We start from the raw sequence: 24,749 nt of genomic DNA on the forward strand, positions 1-24,749 counted from the left end.
TCGGTGGGCAGGGACCGTCTCTATCTGTTGCCGATTTGCCCATTTCCAAGCGCTTAGTACAGTGCTCTGCACATAGTGAGCGCTCAATAAATACTATTGAATGAATGAATGAACACCACTGATTGAGTGAGCGATACCCCACAGCCGGGGCCGGTTGGCAAGCGAGAGAGATGATGGTTTTGAGGGGGCGTCCAGAAGCTGCAGATGGAAAAAGGAGGAGGAAGAGGAGGAGGTTGAAGGCTAGAAGGCTCCAGCCTCTCTCCATCTGTCGGGAGCGGTTCTTGGCTAGATGGATATCCGGGAGGGAGTGCTTTCTGGAGAGATGGATACCTGGGAGGTTGGTGCAGTGGTCTGGAGCAAGGCGGGGGGGGGGGTTATCGGGGACCCCTCTGGAGTAATATTTTAGGTCCAGAGGTTCGAATGCATCTCTGCCTGGTGTCGGGGTTCTGTAGGATGGGGTTTTCCGAAGGACGGCCTGGTTCTCGGACTCCACGTCGGGCCCCGGACGCCACCACCGGGCTCTGAGGCCCAGACGCGGTGCCCGTGCTCACGATCCGGGGGTGGGGAAGACCGACTGTGGGAGGGACATAGTCCAGTGTGGACATCGCGGGGCATCCTGCCTGTCCAGTGAGACCTGATGCATTTGGAAAAGAAGGGATGCAATCGGCCCTGGGCACGGTTTCTACCTCTGCCCGGCCCCTCTCTCAGAGACCCACACCGGGTCGCTCTGTATGAAGCGCTTAATACAGTCATTCCATCACATTTATACTCCTATTCCACTGATTTATATCAATGCCCATTTTGCTTGTTCTGATGTGTGTATATACCTATAATTCTATTTATTTGTATCGACGCTATCGACGCGTTTACTTGTTTCGATGTCTTTGCCCCCCAATTCTAGACTGTGAGCCCTCTGTGGGCAGGGATTGTCTCTATTTGTTCCCGAATTATACTTTGAAGCGCTTAGTACAGTGTTCCGCACACGGGAGACGCTCGATAAATGCGATCGAATGAATTTGTAGAGCGCTTACTGCGTGCAGGCTGCTGTACTGAGCGCTTGGGAGAACCCAACAATAACGGACACATTCTTACAAAGTACGGCGCTAAGCGCTTAGTACGGTGCTCCTCACACAGTAAGCGCTCAATAACTAACTCTCTTCCCTTCTTCTAAGCCCTACTGAGCGCTCATCTCCTCCAGGAGGCCTTCCCAGCCTGAGCTCCCCCCCCCCTTCCCTCTGCTCCTCCTCCCCTCCCCATTCTGCCCTCATCTGCTCTTCCCCCTTCCCCTCGGCACTGTGCATATTGCTATAGATTATTTATTACTCTATTTATTTTGTTAATGAGGTGTAGATATCTATGACTCTATTGATGTTCACGATGTCTACGCCGGACTACTTGCTTCGCTCTGTTTGGCTTTGCTGTCTTTGCGTTATCGGGCAGGGATGGTCTCTATCTGTTGCCGAATTGTACACTGCAAGCGCTCGGTATGGTGCCGTGCACATAGTAGGCGCTCGGTAGATACGTTCGAATGCATGGATAAATTCGATTGATTGATTTCCCCTTTGGGCCCAGCGATTTCCCTCCCATCCTGCAGGGGGACTCAAGGGCGGCCTCATTCTGGGCAGAAAAACCTCCAGCTCTCAGGGACCGGGGCTGCGAGGTCGCTCGGAAGGCAGGTTTGACCCTCTGGGGAGTCTGTAGATCCCAAGGTGGAGCTTAGAACGGGTCACCGCAGCTCATCATGGAGAGAGGAGGCAGCGGCAGACCCGCAGAAGCAAGGCCCGAACAACTGTGAGTTGCAGGGGGAGCAGGGGTGGGAGCTGAGGGCAGGGCTTGTTGCAATGCAAAGAAAAATGGGAGCAGACTCTCTCTCTCTTTCGAGGCGCTTGGGGGCAAGGAGGTAGCCGTCCTTTAACGGCCCAGCATTACAGGAGCGAGGAAGGGCGGACAGAGGCCGGGTTTGCATTCATTCAGTCGTATTTATGGAGCGCTTACTCTGTGCGGAGCACTGGACTGAGCGCTTGGAATGGACAGTTCGGCAACAGGTAGAGACCATCCCCGCCCACTGACGGGCTCACAGTCTAAACGGGGGGAGACGGACGGACAGAGCAAGACACCTTAGTCGCCATAAACAGAATCCGGGGGATGGACACGGCCCGGTCCTCGAATCCACGTCGGGCCCGGGACGCCACCGCCGGGCTCTGAGGCCCAGGCGCGGTGCCCGTGCTCACGGTCCGGGGGTGGGGAAGACCGACTGCGGGAGGGGAGGCCCCTCTCAGGGTCGTTCTTGCATCCCGGTGCCGGGGACGAATTTCCACAAGATGGTGGCGAGGGATGTCATTTTGTGCATCCCCTCGGTCGTATCTACCGCGTGATCTTCAGCGACGTATTTGCCCTCCGGGATCCGCAGCCTCTCCTGCGAAATCGAGGCCCTCGGATTCCCGGGATGGGGAATTCGGCGCCGATTTTAAAACGGTCCGCAAGTCGGTGAGGAGACAGGTGTAGTTTATAAGTGGCGGGTCTGTGTGTCTCCGCGCGCGTTTTCCAGAAAGCCTCGGACCGGTCTGAAGAGAAACCCGAAGAAGAACCCCAGTGGCGGGGGGAGAGCCAGCTGGGGGAAGCGCGAAACCGACCTCTTGCTGGAGGTCATCCTCAAGACAGGGAAGGCCAGGCAGACGATTCCCGGAACGGGCCAGAGGAACAACGCCCTGTGGGGAGAGATCGCGGAAGCCCTGGCGCGGCACCAACTGTCTTTCACCCCCAAGCAGTGCCGAACCAAGTGGAAACACCTGAAGAGCCAGTTCCGCTCGGAGCAGGCTTTCTCCGAGGCCAGCGGGGCCCACGGGGTCCACCAGTCTCCCTTCTACGAGAAGATGGAAGCCCTCTGGAAGATGGAGGCCGTAAGCCCCGTCGAGGCCAAACGTGAGTCGGCTTTTCCGTGGAAATTGACGGGGGCCCGAGGTGTTTAAATCGCGCACTTTGCCCGTCGACAGTAAGAAATGTGGCTCTCGTTAAGCGCCTACTCTGTGCCGGGGGCTTGGCTAGGCACGGGATTAATCAGATCGGCCACAGTCCCTGCACCACAAAAGGGGTTTACCCGTCTAAGGGGGAGGAAGGGCGGGTGTCTTAATACCCGTTTTGCAGATGAGAAAACTGAGGCCCCGGCAAGTTTTCGTTTGTTTGTTTTATGGTATTTAAGCACCTACTACGCACCAGGCCCCGTACTAAGTACTGAGGTAGGCACAGACTAATCAGGTTGGCCACAGTCCACGTTCCACATAAAAAATAAATTAAATGGTGGCATTTAAGCACTTACTATGTGCGAAGCACTGTTCTAAGCGCTGGGGGATACAAGGTGATCAGGTTGTCCCACGTGGGGCTCGTAGGCTTCGTCCCCATTTTACAGATGAGGGAACTGAGGCCCAGAGAAGCGAAGCGACTCGCCCGAAGTCACACAGCTGGCAAGCGGCCGAGCCGGGATTAGAACCCACGACCTCTGACTCCCAGGCCTGCGCTCTTTCCACTGAGCCACGCTGAGGCTCACAGTCTGTAAGCTCACTGTGGGCGGGGAAGGTGTCTACCAACTCTGTGGCTCAGTGGGAAGACGGGCGTTGGAGCCAGAATTAGAACCCTCGACCTCTGACTCTGACTTACCGTGTGCAGAGCACTGTTCTGAGCGCTGGGGTAGATTCAGGGTAGTCAGATTGTCCCACCTGGGGCTCGCATTTTTTAATCCCCATTTTTACAGCTGATGTAACTGAGGCCCAGAGAAGTGAAGTGACTCGCCCGAGGTCACACAGCAGACGAGTGGCGGAGTCGGGATTAGAACCCTCGACCTCTGACTCCCAAGCCCGGGCTCTTTCCGCTAAGCCGCGCTGCTTTCAGATCAATGAAGGATGTTCGAGCGCTCCCCCGTCGACAGTATTTATTGAGCGCTTCGTAGGCGCAGAGCGCGGCACTCAGCGCTTACCGTCAACGGTATTTATTGAGCGCCGACTATCCGCGGGGCTCCGTATTAGAGCTCCGTATGGTATTTGTCGAGCACTTAGTGTGTGCAGAGCACTGTACTAAGCGCTTGGGAGAGCGCGACACCGTCGAGTGGGAAGACACGATCCCTGCCCCGACAGAGCTCCAGATTCAGCCGCGGTCACGTCGTTAGGAACTCTCCTAAAGGCCCGGTTTGCCGGGGCGTCCTGAGCGGGTCACGCATCTCTCCGTCGTTCCCCAGGGCCGAGGCAACAGGCCGGAGGAAAGCCAGCCCGGAGACCCCCCAAGGACCTGCGGGAGCACGGTACGCAAAGAAATCTTCACCTTTCGACCTCAGAGCTCGTTCCTGCCTTCGTTCATTCATTCGGTCGTACTTATTGAGCGCTTACTACGCGCAGAGCGCTGTACTGAGCGCTTGGAGTGGACGATTGGGCGACAGATAGAGACCATCCCGGTTCACGGTCTAATCAGGGGAGACGGGCGGCAGAGCGAAACGGAACGAAACAAAAACAAGACAACATTAGCACGATACCGCACGACACTGAAAGCGATGGTTGGCGGGGAGGGGGACCGAAAGCCCTGGGTCTCAAGTGCCTTTAAAATGCAAATGCGCTGCGTACTTGTAAACTTTCGCCCAGGAAAGGGGACGTCAGCAGCAGAATGCCGGCGTCCCCTTTCCAAAGCGGTCGTTATTTTTGCCGCCCTCTCTCGCCACGGGAGCGTCTCATCGCGCCACATTTCAGAAACACCGTGTCCTCTCTCCTCGGGGCAAGCGTCAGGGCGATGCGAAGCCCGGACAAGTCAGGGATTGTTCTCGACGGGGGGAAAGAACGGACGTCGCCTCCGCCACTCCCTCAGCTGAGAGGAACCCAAAGCTCTTCCCAGCGAGGGAGAGAGTAGACCCTTTCGGAGGTTACATTTAGTCCACACAGCGGGGATTCTTACGGGAATCCTTCGCCCCGTAACTGACCGTGGAGCCAAGCGGACAGTTGATCATTTTGAACGTGTCCCTTCTCTTCCTTCAGTAACAGGCTTCCTTGGCCTGAATTACTCGGTTCTTCTATCAGTCCTATTTCCGGAGCACCTACCGTGGGCAGGGCACTGTACTAAACACTTGGGAGGGTACATCGCAACAATAAAACACACGCTTTCCTCGCCCACGACGAGCTCCTGGAGCCCAGCCGTTACATCCTCCGTGAACCCCGCGGTAATCATAAGCTCACCGCAAAGCACACACCTCTTCCGCACATCCGCAACCGTTTCTTCCAAATCACCTGCTGTCCAGTCATCCCTTTTCCCCAAGAACGTTCTGCAACTCCTCGACAGCGTCCTACCCGAGACGCGCGTGGCTCGGAAGAACTCGTCGTGGGCAGGGAATGTGACCGTGTATCGTCGTATCGTACTCTCCCAAGCGCTTAGTACAGTGCTCCGCGCACAGTAAGGGCTCAATAAATACAATTGAAGGAATCGCCTAAGTGAATCCAGATAATGGCTCAACTCTCCACTTTCTGGGTAGGGAATTCTTCTTAGCAAATTCACTACCTGAAGGAAATGAGGAGAATTGATAATTAAGTCTCTGGGAGGAAGAGCTCCCTCCTTTCGCTCCCAAGTAAAGAGGTCTCCCTGAGGCTTCTTGGTTCTCGAGCCTCATCCACAGTTAAAACTGGTTTGTTGATCATTTTTTTCCTTCCAAGCCCGAGCGTTTCCTGCCCTGGGACTCCAGCCCCTGCCGAGGATAGCTGCCAACGCCACTCCTGAGTCTGGAGAGGGCATCCCAAGGGGTGGTAAGACGATAACCACATTCCACCCGGAAGAACATTCGGTTTTGTTCGGCTCCCGTTCCTTGCTATCCTACTCCCTTTTGAACAGAGTAGAAGAGCAAAAAATTCTAAATAGATCTATATATGTATATAATACGTATGTGTATAATGCTATATGTAAAGTGGGGGTTAAGACTGTGAGCCTCATGTGGGACAATCTGATCCCCCTGTATCTCCCCCAGCGCTTAGAACAGTGCTCTGCACATAGTAAGCGCTTAACAAATGCCAACGTTTTATATATATATATATATATATATATAAATAGGGTATTCGTTAAGGATTTACTGCGTGCCAGGCACTTTACTGAGCGCTGGGTTAGATCCAAGCTAATCAGGTTGGACACAGTCCATTTCCTAGGTGGGGCATGGATGGTTAATATTTATTAATATTAACGTGTGTCTCCCCCTCTTGACCGTAACCTTGTTGTGGGCAGGGAATTATTATTATATTGTTCTCTCCCCAGTGCTTAGTACAGTGTCTGCACACAGTAAGTGCTCAATAAATGTGACTGAATGCATGAATAATATTCCCTCTTGACTATTCCAGAATTCCGAATACCCAGCAGGCAATAGTATGTGTTGAACACCCACTGAGTGCAGAACACCGTTCTAAACACTTTTTTTGAAAAATGGTATTTAAATGCTTACTGTGTGCCAAGCGCTGTACTGAACACCGGAGTGGGTACAAGGTCATGGGGCTGGACACAGTCCCCGTCCCTCACAGGGCTCGCATCTTAATCTCCGTTTTAGAAATGAGGTAACTGGGGCACAGAGAATTTAAAGGACTCACCCAGCATCACACAGCGGGTAAGCGGTGGAGCTGGGATTAGAACCCAGATCCCCTGATTCCCAGGCTGGTGCTCATTCCACTGGGCCGCGCCGCTTCCTGTATCCCTTCGACAACAAGCCTCTCCCCAGTGCCCTCAGATGAACGGAACGCCCATTTTGTAACAGGTGACCAGCAGAGCAATGTTGATTTCATCTTAGATCTAGGATCTTGGAGGTCTGAAGTTGTTTCCGTACTCCTTTGGGCAAATCCCCGCCTCGGTTTCTCCATATTTAATGAGACTAATGACAGCTGCTCCTTACTACTTTCCTGGGAGGGGTTAATTACGCATTCAAAGCATTTCAGAGCAGATCCTATCTAAATTCAGAATGTTGTTCTAATCTTATTTACATGACCTCGAAAGGCAGCTACACACAAACCCACCCTCCTCCCCCTCAAATCTTTCATTCTCTTGCATCTATCTTGCGGGAGATATGATTATAGCAGGATTGCAGCAGTGTAGATGATGGGATTGCTATCCCCTCCAGAGATAGGGGGAAATTAAATGTGAACTCTCTGTCTCAAGGGTTTTTAGGGAATCAGCTTTTAAAAGCTGTCTCACTGTGCAGCACTCTCTACAGGACAGACAAAACTCCCAACCAATTTTTCTGGACATTTAAAAACCAAATCCATGGATTAAAATGCACACTTTCACCACCCATCTTCAGCCCTAAATCCCGTTGGCTTTTTCAGATACATGCGGAAGGAGAGTAGGTCGGAATTCTAGCAGCAGGTTGAAATTCACAGCCCCGACTCCGCTGGGTGAGGTGAGAAAGTTCTCTCAACCTCCCCGGTCCTCAGTTGCTTCACCTGTCAACTGTGGGTGACAGACACCCCGTCACATAGGAGCGATAGAAGCAGTAATGGGGGAATTGGGGAAAGTAATTTTTGCAAGCCGACACGCTAAATGACAACAACCCAACTCAATGCCAATGCTTAACAGGGCGAAACTTTTCTCTAAATGTCGAGCCCAGAGAGAGATTGAATAATAATGATGGCATTTAGTGAGCTGTGACTATGTGCCAGGCAGCGTACTAGGCAAATTGGGTTGGACACAGTCCCCGACCCGCATGCGGCTCACAGTCTTCATCCCCGTTTTACAGATGAGGTAATTAAGGCCCAGAGAAGTGGAGTGACTTGCCCAAGGCCACGCGGCAGACGAGTGGCACGGCTGGGATTAGAACCCATGACCTTCCGATTCCCAGGTCCCCGCTCCATCCACGGCACCATGCAGGCGGTCAGCTCGGCACCGGCAGGGAACGTGACTGGACAACTCTGTTGCGTTGTACTTTCCCCAGTGCTAGGCGCAGTGTTCCGCACACGCTCAGCACTCAAATGCCGGCTGGATTAAGGATGTTCACAGGACTGGAGTCCCGATTATTGAGGATGGAATTAAAACGGGGACCGGGCTTCTCTCGGGCCCGGATTTCTCTAAGAGGTTAATTAATGGAGGACACGGCGACTAATAGAAGAGGAATCCCACTGATCTTCACGGGCAAGAAACTCACTTACTCGGCTTGCCGAAGCTTCCGGCGCTGACGCTACGATACGGCGTTGCTGAAAGACAGCAGGGCCCGAATGGTAGAAGATAAATGAGGGGGAGAGGCTGAAAGCTCAGTCAGTCAGCAGGGGTGAATCATTATTCTCGTTGCCCCCGGTGGGTTTCACAACCCACCTGCCCACTCACACCATTTCCCGTATCCTCTCCGCTTCCCTCCCTTTTTTTAAGCATCCAGGCAATATCAATCTCCCGATCAATATGAATCTCACACCAGCACATCACGGACCACAGATTAGGGGGCTGCAAATAGAGATCCTGACCTGAGAGAACGCCGGGGAGTTTTTCATCGCCCCTTCACTCCAATTTCCATCGCCCCCCCTCTCCAGGCAAAGTGGCCCAGCCTGCTACCGAGGCCGATTATCAAAGCGATGAAGACGCACAAACGCAGAAATGCAAAAGAAGGGCGATTCAGTTAGCAATAAGGGGAGATGCCGACTATACCCAGAGGGAAAACAAAAATCCATTAAAAGCTCGATCGTGAAGCTGGACTTTGTCTCAGCCATCAGGCTGCAGTGTATTCAGACCGATGAGTGCAGCAAAATTCACCTGATTCTTATTTAATGTCCAACAAGGCACGAGGATCTGCCGGATCGCGTAGTAGGCAAGGCAGGAGGTCCAGGTTTAATTCCCGGTCAGCCACCGACTCCCTCCGACACCTTAGACTCCGCGTCCTTCCGGGATCGGGATGCTGATGGTAGTCATGATGTTTACTGAGCATCTATTGAGCGCTAGGCACTGTACACAGCACTTAGAAAAACCCACCGGGGCCTTCCGATCTAACGAGGGCCCCCTCCCCGCCAAAAATATTGCAAACGGTAGGGCCGGCAGGAACAGTAGGCAGGCAGTACGGGGTTGAGATATCAAAATAAGTCAGAATAAATCACCGTACGACCGGCTGCACGTCTCCGCGTTAGGCCTGAGCTTGGTTCCAACAGGGGTGGAGATTAGGTTGAAAGAGTTGGGTGCGATGAGGATGAATCAGGGCCGGCTTCCTGGAGGTGGAGGCTCTGAAATTAAGGAGAGCTGAGATCGGGCAGATTTGGGCGGAAGAAGTAGAGCCAGGCAGGGGAAAGAATGTGAGTGAGGGGGGTCAGAGGCAGGAGAGTCAAGGGAGGGGCAGAGTTAGAAGGGGGGAGAAAGCGAGGGGTGCAAGCCGGGGTGGAGGGGATGAAGAGAGTTGAAATGGAAGCCGGGGGAGAGGCTTTAAAAGGGCACAGTCTAATAATACGGGCGGCAGCGTGGCTCAGCGGAAAGAGCCCGGGCTTGGGAGTCAGAGGTCACGGGTTCGAATTCCCTCTCTGCCACCTGTCAGCCGTGGGACTGTGGGCAAGTCCGTGGCTCAGTGGAAAGAGCCCGGGCTTGGGAGTCAGAGATCGTGGGTTTGAATTCCGGCTCTGCCACTTGTCAGCTGCGTGACCGTGGGCGAGTCGCTTCACTTCTCTGGGCCTCAGTTACCTCAGCTGTAAAAATGGGGATCAAGACCGTGAGCCTCACGTGGGACAACCTGACGACCCTGTATCTACCCCCGTGCTTAGATCAGTGCTCTGCACATAGTAAGCGCTTAACAAATACCAACATTATTATTATTATGGCCCGTGAGTACTTTGGGCAAGTCACTTAACTTCTCTGTGCCTCAGTTACCTCATCTGTAAAATGGGAATGAAGACTGTGAGCCTCACATGGGACATCTGGATTACCTTGTATTCACCCCAGCTCCTAGAACAGCGCTTGGCACATAGTAAGCGCTTAACAAATACCATCATCATCATTATTATTCATCAAGCACCTCATCGATAGCCTTTCCATTTCTCCTTAGCCCCGCAGCAGGAGCCCCCTGCGGCTCCCAGCGTTCCCCAAGACCAGCAGATGGGAACCACGATGGTGCAGATCCTGGAGGAATGTAAGTAGTAATGATAATAATAATAAAGGGTGGTATTTGTTAAGCGCTTACTGTGCGCAAAGCGCTGTTCTAAGCGCTGGGGAGGATATCAGGTTGCCCTACGTGGGGCTCCCAGTCTTCATCCCCATTTTCCAGATGAGGGAACCGAGGCCCAGAGAAGTGAAGTGACTTGCCCAAAATTACACAGCTGACCGGCGGCGGAGCCGGGGTTTGAACCCATGACCTCTGACTCCCCAGCCCGGGCGCTTTCCACTGAGCCACGCTGCTTCTCCAGTAGAAGGAGCATGGCCCAGTGGAAAGGCCTGGGAGTCAGAAGAACCTGGGTTCTAATCTGCCACTTGTCTGCTGGGTGACCTTAGGCAAGTCACTTACCTTCTCCGTGCCTCAGTTCCCTCATCCGTAAAATGGAATTTAAGGCTGTGAGCCCCAGGTGGGGCCGGTGATTAGCAAATGATTAGCTGTGTCCAACTCGCGTCTACCCCAGCACTCAGTAAAACAAGGCCTAGTAGGAAGGAGCACAGGCCTGGGAGCCAGAAAGGCCTGGGTTCTAATCCCACCACTCCACCACTTGTCTGCTGTGTGACCTTGCACAAGTCACCGAACTTCTCTGAGCTTCAGTCGCCTCATCTGTGAAATGGGGATTAAGACTGCGAGCCCCATGTGGGGCGAGTGATCGGCCTCCATCTACCCCAGCACTTCATACAGTTCCCGGCACGAATATCATCAAAGATAAAATAGAATTTTTTTAAAAGCGGGGGCCGGCCGGCTCCCAGTCCTCGCTCTGCAGCCGTATTGACCGCGTCTCTCATCCCGCAGTGAGGCGCCTCTCCCGGGACCTGCAGAACGTGTCGGTCGTCGGCGTTCACATCTCCAAGATCCTCCAGTGCCAGCAGGAGCACCTCATTCCCGGCATTCAGCTCCTGAATCACAATGTCTATCAGCTTTGCCTCCTGTTCGCCAACCAGGGGGATGGCGCCGGGCCCCCCGGGCCCTGCCCGCCCCACGGGCTCAATCCCGACGGCCTCCTCTGGTCCGACTCCCCGGTTCCCGAGCCTCGCGCCTCGGCCTTCGAGGCTCCGGATGCTCCCCGGGCCCCGGAGTGAGCTCGGTCCCTCTCCCTCTCTAAACGCGCGGAGTCGGTTCCGTGGCGTGCGTTCAGATGGTTTCCTTGGCACGCGTTGGGATGTTGCGTCGTTCCGGGTCTGCGGCCGTTGGCCCGTGCTGGGGAGATCCCAGAGGTTCGATTCTGTTCCTCGGACCCGTGTGCCTTCCGACCGGCCCCCCGCCTCGCTGGGATTCAGGTCACTGACCTCGATCCTCCAGTCGAGAGTTCCCCGTGGGCAGGGAGCGCTTCCACCGTCTCTCTCGTAAGGCACCTTCCCAACCACTTGGTCCAGTGCTCGGCACAGAGTAAGCGTTCAATAAATTTCACCGACCGTCGGTTGATCGACTGGCAAACTCTCTCCCCGCTTCACCAACGGAGTCTCGTCGGCCTTCGCCGTACGGGGTTCTCCCGGACGGAAGGAAGGAGGGAGGGGTGGGGAGCGTGGTCCTCCTCATCCAGGCGTAATGTTTTTTCCGAGGAACGCTCGGGCTACGTGGAGTAGAGCCCGGCACACAGCGAATGGAGCTGGTGAGGGCGGGAGAGGAAAAACAGAATGGAAGCAAGAACCCAGGGTGGGAGACACTTGATTCTACTCTTCCGATTCGGGGTCAAGTTTCAGTGACTTCCCCGGAAGCTCTCACTGGCAACGGAGAAGCAGCCCGGCCTAGTGGATAGAGCACGGGCCCGGGCGTCAGAAGAACCGGGGTTCTGATCCTGCCTCCGCCACGTGTCCGCCGCGTGACCTTGGGCAAGTCACTCCGCTTCTCTGGGCCTCGTTACCTCCTCTGTAGAATGGGGGTTAACGTCACGACCCCTACGGGGGACCGGGACCCTGTCCAACCCGATTAGCTTGCATCTACCCCGGTGCCTGGCCCGTAGTATCTGTTGAGGAACCCGGCGATGGGCCCGAGAAGGGGAATGTATAAATGGTTTCGGCCTTAAGGTGGAGGAAAACCCGGGATAAGTCCCAGAGTGAGATAGGCCGAGACGACGAGGGCTCAGGAAGGGGGCTTCAGAGGAGCGGCACCGCGGAGAGAGGGATTCGCTCAGCCAACAAACAGATCGTTGGCTCTCCTGGTCTCTCCCGGAGGCTCCGGGGCTACCCTGACCCCGGGCTTTGGATGGGAACTCGGCCCCTCTCGACTCTCCCCTGGGGTCTGAGGGCGGGCGACTCCAGCTTCCGGGTGGGGCGGAGAGAATCTTAGATCCAAGACTCTCCGCGGCTTGGTCAGTTCGGGCTTTCCACGGGGGGCGGTTTATAGGGCCGGGTTCCGCATCCAGGTCCTCGGACGCTGCCAAATCCTCAGACGGGGGCGGGGGTCCGGAGCCCGAAAGGCTCCGCGATTCCCAGGGGCCCTCAGACCGAGGAAGCCTCGGGGCGGGACGGTCCCGCCCCGGGGCCGAGAGAGCCCCGGACCACCGAGTCGGCCACGCTCCCCTTGGGCTCGGGGAAACGCTTTCCTCCAGCGTGAGGAGAGGGCACCTTGTCCGACTGCCTATTTTGGACCTCACTCTCTGGGTCCTGAATCGCTACGAACGATCCCGCTGGGAGGGAGAGCGCCAGCGTCGGAGGACTGAAGGACCCACGACGGAGGGACGGCTGTGAACCCAAAGCCGGCCGCCTGGACCTCGGCTCACCGGGCCTTAGCCGGGGGATTTGGGGAATGGCGAGAGAGCGCTCAGAGAGCGTCAAATCCTTTGTCAGCTGGCCAGGTCCCCAGCAGTGGCCTTCACCCCTGACAGTCCCACACGATGATCACATTCCCACATGCCCAACGGGCACCCGGCTCATTTGGCTTTCCAACCGTGAGAAGCAGCGCGGCTCGGTGGACGGAACCCCGGCTTGGGTGGCGGAGGTCATGGGTTCTAACCCCGGCTCCGCCACCCGTCAGCCGTGTGGCTTTGGGCAAATCACTTCACTCCTCTGGGCCTCAGTTCCCTCATCTGTCAAATGGGGATGAAGATGGTGAGCCCCACGTGGGATGACCTCGTATCCCCCCCGGGGCTTGGCGCATACTAAGCGCTTAACAAGAACCGACATTATTATTATTAGTGGACGGATCACAGGCCTGAGAATCGGAAAGAACCGGATTCTAACCCCGGCTCGGCCACGTGCCGACTCTGTGACCTCGGGCCGCTCGCCTAAATTCTCTGTGCCTCAGTTACCTCATCTTGTAAAATGGGGATGAGAGTGGGAGCCCCGTGTGGGACAAGGACCGTGTCCACCTCGTTACGCCGTACCTCCCCCAGCCTTTAGGACAGCGTTTGGCGGAGAGCGAGCACTTAACAAGTACCGTAATTAAGTAACCCGACCCCCTCTCGCCCTCCCCGACAGCTCTCCTTTCCACACGTACCCCTTCCGGGCTCTCTCACCGACGAGGCAGCCCTCGCTTTAATCTACCCTTCTTTTCCGATTTCCAGACCTCTCAAGCCAAAGGTCCACAGCCCCGCACGATCGACTCGAATCGCAGACCCAGCTCCACCGGCCCAGAGGTGCCGGTTGATTTGGACGATCGGAATCGGAGGCTTTCCCATTGGTAACTGAGGCCTCAGATCCTCAGGGCTCTCTGGATTCAGCCCCGGTCCCCGACTCGTGACTCCTCGGCCGGAGGCCACCCACTGGATTCTGCTGACCATCGGCCCCGGGGGGAGCGGAAACAGACCCCTGCCCCGTGCCCGAATCTGCAGGGATCCTTGGTTTCGTGACAGTCGCAGATACATTAGTAGTTGATGACTCCCGGCGGCGGGCAGGGTCTTGAAGGGACGGTGCGTTTCCCAACGGGAAGATCCGCTGAGAGGACCGAGGGGAGAAGAAGACGCTTCACGCCGTGCCGGGAAGAGTGGGGTTTGTGCCTATGTGTGTGTGTGTGTGTGTGTTTCTTTTGCGTACGTGCGGACGCGCCAGTGAGACACAAGCCTTCCAGGAAGCCATGATAATAACGATGGTATTTGTTAAGCGCTTACTCTGTGCAAAGCACCGCACACACAAGGGGATACGAGGTGATCGGGATGTCCCACGTGGGGCTCCCAGTCTTCATCCCCATTTGACAGATGAGGGAACTGAGGCCCAGAGAAGTGAAGCGACCTGCCCGGAGTCACACGGCTGACGAGCGACGGAGCTGGGATTCGAACCCATGACCTCTGACTCCCCAGCCCGGGCGCTTTCCACTGAGCCCCGCTGCTTCTCCTGGACTGAGCGATACCAGGAAGGATCAGGGAAGTCTCTCGACTTCCGGGAACTTCTCCCCCCTTCCCTTCACACGGAGGACAATCGGTTTTTCCGAACCATCGCCCGGCACCGAGGCGCTCCTAGATCTCGTGGGTTCGCGTCTCCGAAGAGCCTCCCGTGTCCGAAAAGCGGTATGGCTCGGTGGAAAGAGCCCGGGCTGGGGAGCCGGAGGTCACGGGTTCGAATCCTGGCTCCGCCACCTGTCAGCCGGGTGACCGTGGGCGAGTCGCTTCACTTCTCTGGGCCTCAGTTCCCTCATCTGGAAAATGGGGATTAACCGGGAGCCTCACGTGGGACGACCCGAGGACCCCGTATCTCCCCCGGCGCTTAGAACGGTGCTCCGCACCTAGTAAGTGCTTAACAGATACCAACATTATCATTATTATCCTAAGCGCTGGGGTAGATAGATACAGGGTAATCAGATTGTCCCTCGTGGGGCTCACGGTCTTCATCCCCATTTGACAGGTGAGGTCACTGACCAGTGGCGGGGCCGGGATTAGAACCCGCGACCTCTGACTCCCAAGCCCGGATTCTTTCCGCTGAGCCGTGCTGCTTCTCTATGCGCAGAGCACTGTGCGAAGCACTTGGGAGAGTAGGATGCAAGAGAAGCAGCAGACTGGGTCCCCGCCCATTAGGAGTATCCATCATCCTCCCTTGGGATTGGCCTGAGTTTTGAAACTAAACAGGTCTGAGCCTGGTTAGTGTCTGTTTAGGTGTCTATGTGGGAGTCCAGGGTGCTTTGATCCTCCCAAGAGGGCAGCGCCCGGGACTCGGTGGTCTCTCGACTTACTTTCCGGTTTTATGATCTGACTTCTTTCTGTTGCCGAGTCGCCCATTCCCAGCGCTCAGTCCAGTGCTCTGCACATAGTAAGCGCTCAATGAATAAATACGATTGAACGATCTATTGGGTTCTGATGGTCTTCTACAGCCAAGGGCACTTGGATTTATACGCATCGAGTTCCCAAATAGCCACCACTAGGAATAATAATAATGTCGGTATTTGTTAAGCGCTTCCTACGCGCAGAGCGCTGTTCTAAGCGCTGGGGGAGATACAGGGTCATCAGGTTGTCCCACGTGAAGCTCACGGTCTCAATCCCCATTTTACAGATGAGGTCACTGAGGCCCGGAGAAGGGAAGCGACTCGCCCACGGTCACCCGGCTGGCAGGTGGCGGAGCCGGGATTCGGACCCGTGACCTCTGACTCCCCAGCCCGGGCTCTTGCCACTGAGCCGCGCTGCTTCTCATCCTGGCACGGAGTAAGCGCTTCACTATTGCCATCGTAAGGTTATTCATCACTCATCATTGGGAAGCGGCGGGGCTCAGTGGAAAGAGACTGGGTCTGGGACCCCGAGGTGGTGGGTTCTAAACCTGGCTCCGCCGCTTGTCTGCTGCGTGACCTCGGGCAAGCCCATTCCCTCCTCTGTGCCTCGGTGACCTCATCTGTCAAATGGGGATGAAGACTGGGAGCCCCACGTGGGGCGACCTGATATCCCTGCGTGTCCCCCAGCGCTTAGAACAGTGCTTGGCACCTAGTGAGCGCTTAACAAATGCCAGTATTCTTCTTCTTCTTCTTCTTCCTTGGGTCTCAGTGACCTCATCTGTCAAATGAGGATTTAGACTGTGAGCCCCACGTAGGGCAACCTCATGACCCTGTATCTCCCCCAGCGCTTAGCACACTGCTTGGCACCTAATGAGCGCTTAACAAATGCCAATGTTACTATTCTTCTTCTTCCCTGGGCCTCAGTGACCTGATCTGTCAAATGGGGTTGAAGACTGTGAGCCCCACGTGGGGCGACCTGATATCCCTGCGTGTCCCCCAGCGCTTAGAACAGTGCTTGGCACCTAGTAAGCGCTTAACAAATGCCAGTATTCTTCTTCTTCTTCTTCTTCTTCTTCTTCTTCTTCTTCTTCTTCCCTGGGCCTCAGTGACCTGATCTGCCAAATGGGGTTGAAGACTGTGAGCCCCACGTGGGGCGACCTGATATCCCTGCGTGTCCCCCAGCGCTTAGCACAGTGCTTGGCACCTAGTGAGTGCTTAACAAATGCCAATCTTCTTCTTCTTCTTCTTCCCTGGGCCTCAGTGACCTCATCTGTCAAATGAGGGTTTGCACTGTGAGCCCCGCGGGGGGGTGGGGGGGGGAGACACAACGTGCTGCCCCTGCCTGTCCCCCAGCGCTTAGCAGAGTGTCCCGGGCCGGGCCGGGCCGGGCCGGGCCGGGCCAGGCGCTGCAGGGCGAGCTCCCCTCTGGTTGCTCCCGCGCAGGCGCGTAGGGGTGGGGACCACCGAGGTGGGCGGCGGCGCTGCGTCCTAGAGCGGCCCGGAGGACCCCCGGCACCGCCCTCCCGACGGACTTCCGGTTTCCGACGCCCCCCCCCGGCCCGGAACCAAAGGTCCGGGGGGCCGCGCGCTCCGCCGGAGCCCCCCTCCGGCCCGCCGCTTCCCATTCCCATCCCCATCCCATCCCCATCCCATCCCATTCCCATCCGCATCCCCACCCATCCCTGCGGCCTGCGGCGGGGCCCGGCCGGCGCGGGGGAGGAAGAAAGGGGACGGAACCGCGCGGGCCGGAAGCGGCCGCCGGGGGCGCGCCGGGGCAGCGGGGGCGCGCGCGGCTAGGGTCGCCCGCTCCAGCGGGCCGCGCTTTTGGCTGGGCGCCCCCTCGCGGCGAAGCGCCGTACTAGACGCTCGGGAGACCGCACGGCAGACGTAGTAGACACCTCTCCTGAGCTGACTGTCTAGAGATCGGCCCGTGGCATTTATTGCGCGCCCCCTGGGTGCGCAGCGCCGTACTAGACGCTCGGGAGACCGCACGGCGGCGTAGTAGAGCCCTCTCCTGCCCACCGCGAGCTGTCTAGTGATCGGCCCGTGGCATTTATTGCGTGCCCCCTGGGCGCTCAGCACTGTACTAGACGCTCGGGAGAGCGCACGGCAGCGTAGTAGACCCCTCTCCTGCCCACAGCGAGCTGACTGTCTAGTGATCGGCCCGTGGCATTTATTGAGCGCTCCCCGGGTGCACAGCGCTGCGCTAGACGCTCGGGAGAGCCCCGTGCTGCATGGCAGACATCTTTCCTGCCCACAGAGAGCTGACAGTCTAGAGATCGGCCCGTGGCATTTATTGAGCACTTACTAGGTGCACAGCGCTGCACTAGACACTTGGGAGAGCGCACGGCAGCATAGTAGGCACCTTTCCTGAGCTGACAGTCTGGAGATCGGCCCGCGGCGTTTATTGAGCGCTCCCTGGGTGCCCAGCGCCGGGCTAGACGCTCGGGAGAGCGCACGGCAGCGTAGTAGACACCTTTCCTGAGCTGACTGTCCAGAGATCGGCCCGTGGGGTTTATTGAGCGCTTCCTGGGTGCCCAGCCCTGTACTGGTCACCTGGGAGAGTGCAGCGCAGCAGAGCTAGTAGCCACCTTTCCTGCCCACAGCGAGCTGACTGTCTAGTGATCGGCCCGTGGGATTCGTCGAGCGCTTCCCGCGTGCGCGGCACCGTACTAGATGCTGGGAGAGCACGGCGCGCCATACTAGACGCACCCTCCCCGCCCACGGTGAGCTGACGGTCTAAAGATCAGCCCGTGGGATTTATCGAGCGTTTCCCGGGTGCGCGGCGCTGCGCCAGACGCTCGGGAGACCGCGCGGCGGCACAGTAGACACCCCCTCCTGCCCACAGCGAGCCGACGGTCTAGAGATCGGCCCGTGGGACTATGGAGCGCTTCCCGGGTGCGCGGCGCTGTACCGGACGCTTGGGAGGCCACGCCGCGGCAGAGTTAGTAGACACGGTCCCGGCCCTCAGCGAGTTTATTCATAGATCGTGAGCTTTTCCGGTGCGGGATCCGTATCTCCTTCCCACCCGTCCGCCCTTTCCCAGCGCTTAGCGTGGTGCTCCGCACGGATTAACTGCTTGATAAATATTAAGCGTATTGATTACAGGTAAGATTGATATTATCGCTTACCACTGCCGGGAGGGCGAGGTACGTTTACCGGTCTGGGACCCAAGCGGGCGGTTCACGCGATTAAAAGTGATTCAGTTCGACGGAAAGGATCGATGGATCGGAATAGATGACGATCAACCCCTTTCAGAGCGTGAGCCCCGTGTGGGAGCGGGACCCCGTCCGACCCGATCATCTCGCGTCTGTCGCGGCGCTCAGCTCAGTGCACGGCGGGAGCCGAAGGGTCACCGTTGAAGAAAACGAGCGTCGACCGCGAAGCGACAGCCGAGGGGCGGCCAGACGGGGCCGAACCGTTCCCCGTCTCCTCCCGCGGGGTTTCCGGTCTTTAAACCGGCCGGCGTCCTCCCGACGGGGCAAGGGGAGAGATCCTCGGGGGCGGATCCCCACGACTCCAAGGAGAGCCCGATCCCGGGACGCGCGGGCGAGGGCGAAGGGGGACGGAGGGAGCGTCCGGCAAAGCCCCCCCCCGAAGCCCCTCGGTTCCGTCCCGTCGGACCCGCGGCCCTCGAGACGTCGTCGCGGGGGTGGGTTCTCCCGTCCCCCCCTCACCTCCCTTCCCGCCCCGGCCCCGTTCTCCCCGGGCCGTCCCGGAGCCCCTTCCGTCCGCCGCGGCCCCGGCGTCCGGCGGATGTTCCTCCTCCCCTCGGCCCCTTCTCCCGGCGGAGGCCCGACGTCGAGTCCGGATCCTCCCTCGGTTCCCGCAGGGGCGGGGAACGAGGCCGCCGTCGGGAAGGACGGCCCCGACCGCGAGAGACCCTCCGAGTGGCGCGAGCGCGCGAGGGGCTTCGGATTGAGCTCCCGCCTCATCCGCCACCGGACGACCCACGCGGGAGAGAAGCCCTACGGGAGATCCGCGGAGCCGGATCGGGCGGGACCGGACCGAGTCCGTCGGAGATTCATTCGATGGTATTCATCGAGCGCTTCCGACGTGCGGAGCGCCGTACTGAGCGCTTGGAATGGACAGGTCGGCACCAGATAGAGACGGTCCCTGCCCTCCGACGGGCTCACGGTCTCATCGACCCGGGGAGGGGGCCCACCGGCGGGATGCCCCGGGACCCGGGGGGGGGGGGGGGGCGAGGCGCGACGTGAGGCGGGAGGACGTGAAAGGGAGCTCGTCGGGTCCCGTCGGGGAAGAGCGAACCCGGGATCCCGAGACTCACCCTGCCCCTCGCGTCCAGCTCCCCCTCGTCGAACCGAACGGGCGGAGGAAGGCGGAGCGTTCCTCGTTCCGCCGTTGGTCCGACAGTACTCACTGAGCGCCGGCCACGTGCGGAGCGCCGTACTGAGAACGGACAGTGGGGCGGCCGATAGAGACCATCCCCGCCCGGTGACGGGGTGCGTCGGAAAGGCGATGGGCCTCTCCGACCGAGGCCGTCCCGGGTCAGGGGGAAGCGATCCCGCCTCGAACCCCGAAGCCGCCGGGACGGAGCGTCCGGAAGGCGCCGGAGGAACGGGCGCGCGGGGACGTTCCGCGAGCGGCCCCCGGGCCGCGGGCCCTCTGTCCGACGGGGCCGGTTCCGTAGCGCTCAACGAATAGTAAGCGCTCAACGAATGCCGCCGTCGTCATTATTCATCTAATAACGCCTCCCCGCCGGCTACGGGGCGACCCCGAATCCTGGGAGAAGAGCGGCGGGAGAAGCGCGCCCAGAGCCGGGACGCGTCGGATCGGGCAGCGGCCGCGTCCCCGACCCCGTCGAGGACGGAGGGTTCGAAACTCTGCCGCCCTCGCCCCGTCCCCTTCCCGGCCTCCTCTCTCATCTCCCGGCGCCCAGCGCGGCGCCTGGCACGTAGCAAGCGCTGGACAGACGCCGCCGTCACTGTCGCGTCGCGGTTTTCTGGAAGAGGGTTGGGGGCCGGGAAGCCGGCGCCGGCCCGTCGCTCTCCCCGGTTGGGCCGGCGAAGACGACGGGTCGAGGTCGAGAGGGGAGGCGGGCTGCGGGAGCGTGGTGAGGAGAGGAGCGGCGCGGCGCGGCGGAAAGAGCCCGGGCTTGGGAGCCGGAGGTCCCGGCTTCGAATCCCGGCCCGGCCGCCCGTCGGCTGCGTGACCGCGGGCGCGTCGCTTCACGGCCCTGTGCCTCGGTCCCCTCATCCGGAAAATGGGGATTCGCTGGGAGCCTCACGCGGGACGACCCGTCGACCCCCGTATCTCCCCCGGCGCTCAGAACGGCGCTCGGCACGTAGCGAGCGCTTAACGGACGCCGCCGTGACGATTATTTAGCCGTGAGGTCCGAGGGGGAGGCTCCTGGGAGAGAGGGATGTCGCCGGCTGACGGGCCGGCGCCGCGTCCCGCGAGGTGGACCGGATGAGATGCCAGCGGATCGGTCCTTCCGCTTGACCGCGGCCGCGCCGGGCCGGCGGTTGCCTTTCGGACGGGGGAAGGCCCGGCCGGATGCGGCGGAAGCCTCACGGAATAAAGACACGTCCGAGCAGTGATTTTTGCGGCCGTCGTCCTTCTCGGAAAGGGGGAAGGAGCGGGCCGGGATCGCCCCCGCTCAGGTCGTCCGTCCTCTCGGCCCGTGACCTCTCCCCTCTCTCCGCCCGACCTCACCCCCTGGAAACCGTCCGTCGTCCAGGCCGGCGGCTCCGGGAGGTAGCCCGAGGACACGGGCGCTCGGTGGAGGGGGCCCGGGAGTCGGAGGTCGTGGGTTCGAATCCCGGCTCCGCCACCCGTCGGCTGTGTGACCGTTTCCCTTCTCTGGGCCTCAGTTCCCTCATCTGGAAAATGGGGATTAACTGGGAGCCTCACGTGGGGCAACCCGATGACCCTGTATCTCCCCCGGCGCTCAGCACGGTGCTCTGCGCATAGTGAGCGCTTAACAGATACCGACATCGTCATCGTTATTATTAACGGAGTTAGCTGGTTCTCGAGGCACGGCCTTGAGTTCGGGGGGAGGAGAGCGTTCCCCCGGCAGCGCTCTCCCAGCTATTCCCGTCCGTCTCCGTACGGAAGGAACCCTTGCCTTACCGTGGAAATTCCCGCGCGGAAAACCCCGTGCCCAAGGCGGGACACGACCCATCGGGGCGATAACCGGACTGCAGGAGATTATCTCCCCCGTCTCCCAGGTACCGGTATTAATAATGGTGGGTTTGGGCAAGCGCGGCGCTTATTCTGTGCCAAGCACCGTACCGAGCAACGGGGTGGGCTCACTTTGGGTTACTGGTAAACCCCTAAGGCTTAGGGTCTCGGGGAAAAGAGTAGCCGCTGGGCCCTGAAGGATCGTCCCTTCCGAGCGCTTAGTACGGTGCCCTGCCCATAGTAAGCGCTCGATAAATACTACCGAATGAAGAAAGATCCTCAGGCCTCCAAGGGAGCCACGCTCTCTCCCAAACGGCTTTTGAGCCTCAACTCTCTCTTACTGGTGATTGGATAGGTGAGGAGGAGGTTTTTTCCCGTGGGAGGCAGCGTGGCTCAGGGGAAAGAGCCCGGGCTTGGGGGTCAGAGGTCATGGGTTCGAATGCCGGCCCCGCCACCTGTCAGCTGTGTGACCGTGGGCGAGTGGCTTCGCTTCTCTGGGCCTCGGTGACCTCATCTGTCAAATGGGGATGAAGACCGCGAGCCTCACGGGGGACGACCCCATCACCTCGCGTCCGCCCCCGGCGCTTAGGACGGGGCTCGGCACGGCGTAAGCGCTTAAATACCGGCGTCATCGTTGGCGTTATTAAAGCACCGAATGCCAGGCGCCGTATCAGCCACCGGCTCCGGTCGGAATCCCCCGATGGGCCTCGGGCACCGGTTTGCTTTCCTGGAAGTCCTCTGGGCGAGAGAGGGCCCGCGTCACCGAGTCAGCCGTGGACTGGCTGGTCGCCCCGGAGTTGCACGAGCCGCTTGGCCGACGGGATCCGGGCCCCGAGGTGTCCGGATAGCTAAAATGATAATCGTGTTAGCATCTGTCGGCGTAGGGCTAAGCCGATTTTACGAAACGTTCCGGTAGAGCTTGTCGTGGGCAGGGAACCTGTCTGCCGACGCTGTTATATCGCCACAGTCATAATAATGATGATGACGTTGGTATTTTTTTAAGCGCTTACTATGCGCCAAGCCCCGTTCTAAGCGCCGGGGTAGATACGAAGTCATCGGGTTCTCCCACACAGGGCACTCTAGGCTTCGAGTCTCTCCGTCCCCCGGCCCCCTCCCACCTCTCCTCCCTCCTCTCTCTCTCTCCCGCCCACCCCGCGCGCGCCGCTCCTCCGCCGCCCGCCTCCGCGCCGTCCCCCGTCCTCGCCCGTCCCGCCGTCGACCCCCGCGCCGGGTCCTCCCGCGGTCCCGGGACGCCCTCCCTCCTCCCCTCCGCCAAACTCATTCTCTTCCCCTCTTCGAAGCCCTGCCGAGGGCTCCCCTCCTCCGAGAGGCCTTCCCACACCGAGCTCCCCTTCTCCCTCCGCTCCCTCTGTCCCCCCCTCACCTCTCCGCAGCCAAACCCTCTTCTCCCCCCTCTCCCTCTGCTCCTCCCCCTCTCCCTTCCCCTCCCCTCGGCACTCTGCTCGTCCGCTCATTTGTATATATCTTTATCACCCTATCTATTTTGTTAATGAGATGTCCATCCCCTCGATTCTATTTATCGCCATTGTTCTAAGGAGACGTCCATCCCCCCCCCCCCCCCCCGATTCTATTTATCGCCGTCGTTTCGGCCCGTCCGTCTCCCCCGATTAGACTGTAAAACCGTCAGCGGGCGGGGACCGTCGCTATCTGTTGCCGACCTGTCCGTTCCGAGCGCTCAGTAGGGCGCTCTGCACGTCGTAAGCGCTCGATAATTGCTATTGAATGAAGGAAGGAGTTATCCCCATTTTACAGCTGAGGTGACTGAGACACGGAGAAGTGACTTGCCCAAGGTCACGCAGCTGAGAGGCGGCGGAGCCGGGACTAGAACCCAGGACCTCCGCCTCCCAAGCACACGGTGAGCACTCAATAGATACGATCGATCGGCGGATCGATTACGAAGAGTGCCTTTCGATGGAAACGAGGCGCTCGTCTCCCTCAGGCGCACAGTCGGGGAGCTAAGGTTCGACGTAACTACGTGACGGCCGGTCGACCCGGGCCTCCTCCCCGTCGGCCCCGCGGAATCGACCGTTGGCTATTCATCGGGTGCTCGCCGTGTCCCCAGCACTGTATATTCCATTCGATAGTATTTATCGAGCGCTGACTGTGTGCAGGGCACCGTACTAAGCGCTCGGAATGGACAGTTGGGCGACGGGTAAGCTCTTGGGAGACGGCAGTAGACTCCCGGTAGTCGGAAGACACGGTCCCTGCCTTCGAGGAGCTTACCATCTACCTTTGAGAGCGCACGAATCACGCTCCAGTTCATTACAACTCCAGTTTCTGGCTTCTGTAACGTGGCTTAGTGGCAAGGGCCCGCGCTGGCGCTTTAGAAGTCGCGGGTTCTAATCCCGGCCCCGCCACCCGTCGGCCGTGTGACTCGGGGCAAGTCCCTTCACCTCTCGGTGCCTCAGTTCCCTCATCTGCCAAATGGGGATGAAGACCGCGAGCTCCGTTTATTCTGTCAACGAGGTGTACGTCCCCTCGAGTCTGTTCATCTCGATGACGTCTTGTTTCTGTTTCGTCCTGTTTAGACCGGGAGCCCGTCGTTGGGCGGGGACGGTCTCTCTCCGTTGCCGAACTGTCCATTCCAAGCGCTCGGCGATAACAACGTTGGTATTCGTCGAGCGCTTACTATGTGCCGAGCACCGTTCTAAGCGCCGGGGTAGATTCGGGGTCATCGGATTGTCCCCCGTGGGGCTCACGGTCTTCCTCCCCATTTTCCAGATGAAGTCACTGAGGCCCAGAGAAGCGAAGTGACTCGCCCCCGGTCCCGCAGCTGACGCGTGGCGGAGCCGAGATTCGAACCCACGACCTCTGACTCCCAAGCCCGGGCTCTTTAATAATAAATAGTAACAACGTCGGTATCCGTTAGGCGCTCACTGTGCGCCGAGCACCGTTCTAAGCGCTGGGGTGGACACGGGGGAATCAGGTCGTCCCCCGTGGGGCCCGCGGTCTTCGTCCCCCTTTTACAGATGAGGTCACTGAGGCCCAGAGAAGCGAAGCGACTCGCCCACGGTGCCGCCGCTGAGGAGGGGCGGGGCCGGGATTCGAACTCACGACCTCCGACTCCAAAGCCCGGGCCCTCTCCCCTGAGCCGCGCTGCTTCGGACGGACGGGAAGGTGGTGAGACCGGACGAGGGAGACTGCAGCTGACTTTGGACGTGGTCGGTAAGAAGCAGCTCTTGGTACAGTGCTCTGCGCACAGTAAGCGCTCAATAAATAGTGGAATGAACGAATGAACCACCCGATGACCTCGTATCCGGCCCAGAGCTCAGAACAGGGCTCGGCACGTGACGAGCGCCTAACAGATACCGTCGTCACCGTTGGGTTTGAAATACAC

The 24,749-nt window shown here is 58.8% G+C and overlaps 1 protein-coding gene across 1 annotated transcript; it reads left to right on the forward strand.

The window, feature by feature from the left end:
* The first annotated feature begins 1,648 nt into the window (after positions 1–1,648).
* LOC103167602 lies at positions 1,649–11,551 on the forward strand. The gene is made up of 6 exons (XM_029063724.2): positions 1,649–1,791; positions 2,549–2,922; positions 4,229–4,291; positions 5,682–5,771; positions 10,010–10,093; positions 10,910–11,551. The coding sequence occupies exons 1-6, from the start codon at positions 1,742–1,744 to the stop codon at positions 11,194–11,196; spliced, it is 948 nt and encodes a 315-aa protein (XP_028919557.1). The 5' UTR covers positions 1,649–1,741; the 3' UTR covers positions 11,197–11,551.
* The last annotated feature ends 13,198 nt before the right edge of the window (positions 11,552–24,749 follow it).

This window comes from Ornithorhynchus anatinus, chromosome 4, assembly GCF_004115215.2.
Source record: "Ornithorhynchus anatinus isolate Pmale09 chromosome 4, mOrnAna1.pri.v4, whole genome shotgun sequence".
Taxonomy (NCBI): Eukaryota; Metazoa; Chordata; class Mammalia; order Monotremata; family Ornithorhynchidae; genus Ornithorhynchus; species Ornithorhynchus anatinus.

What these genes read in the sequence shown, in the direction of transcription:
- LOC103167602 (XM_029063724.2), top strand. Translation starts at nt 1,742, where the DNA reads ATGGAGAGAGGAGGCAGCGGCAGACCCGCAGAAGCAAGGCCCGAACAA. An exon ending in GAAGCAAGGCCCGAACAACT is followed by an intron (nt 1,792 to 2,548) that starts GTGAGTTGCAGG and finishes CGCGTTTTCCAG; the next exon opens with AAAGCCTCGGACCGGTCTGA. An exon ending in GGTGCAGATCCTGGAGGAAT is followed by an intron (nt 10,094 to 10,909) that starts GTAAGTAGTAAT and finishes CTCATCCCGCAG; the next exon opens with TGAGGCGCCTCTCCCGGGAC.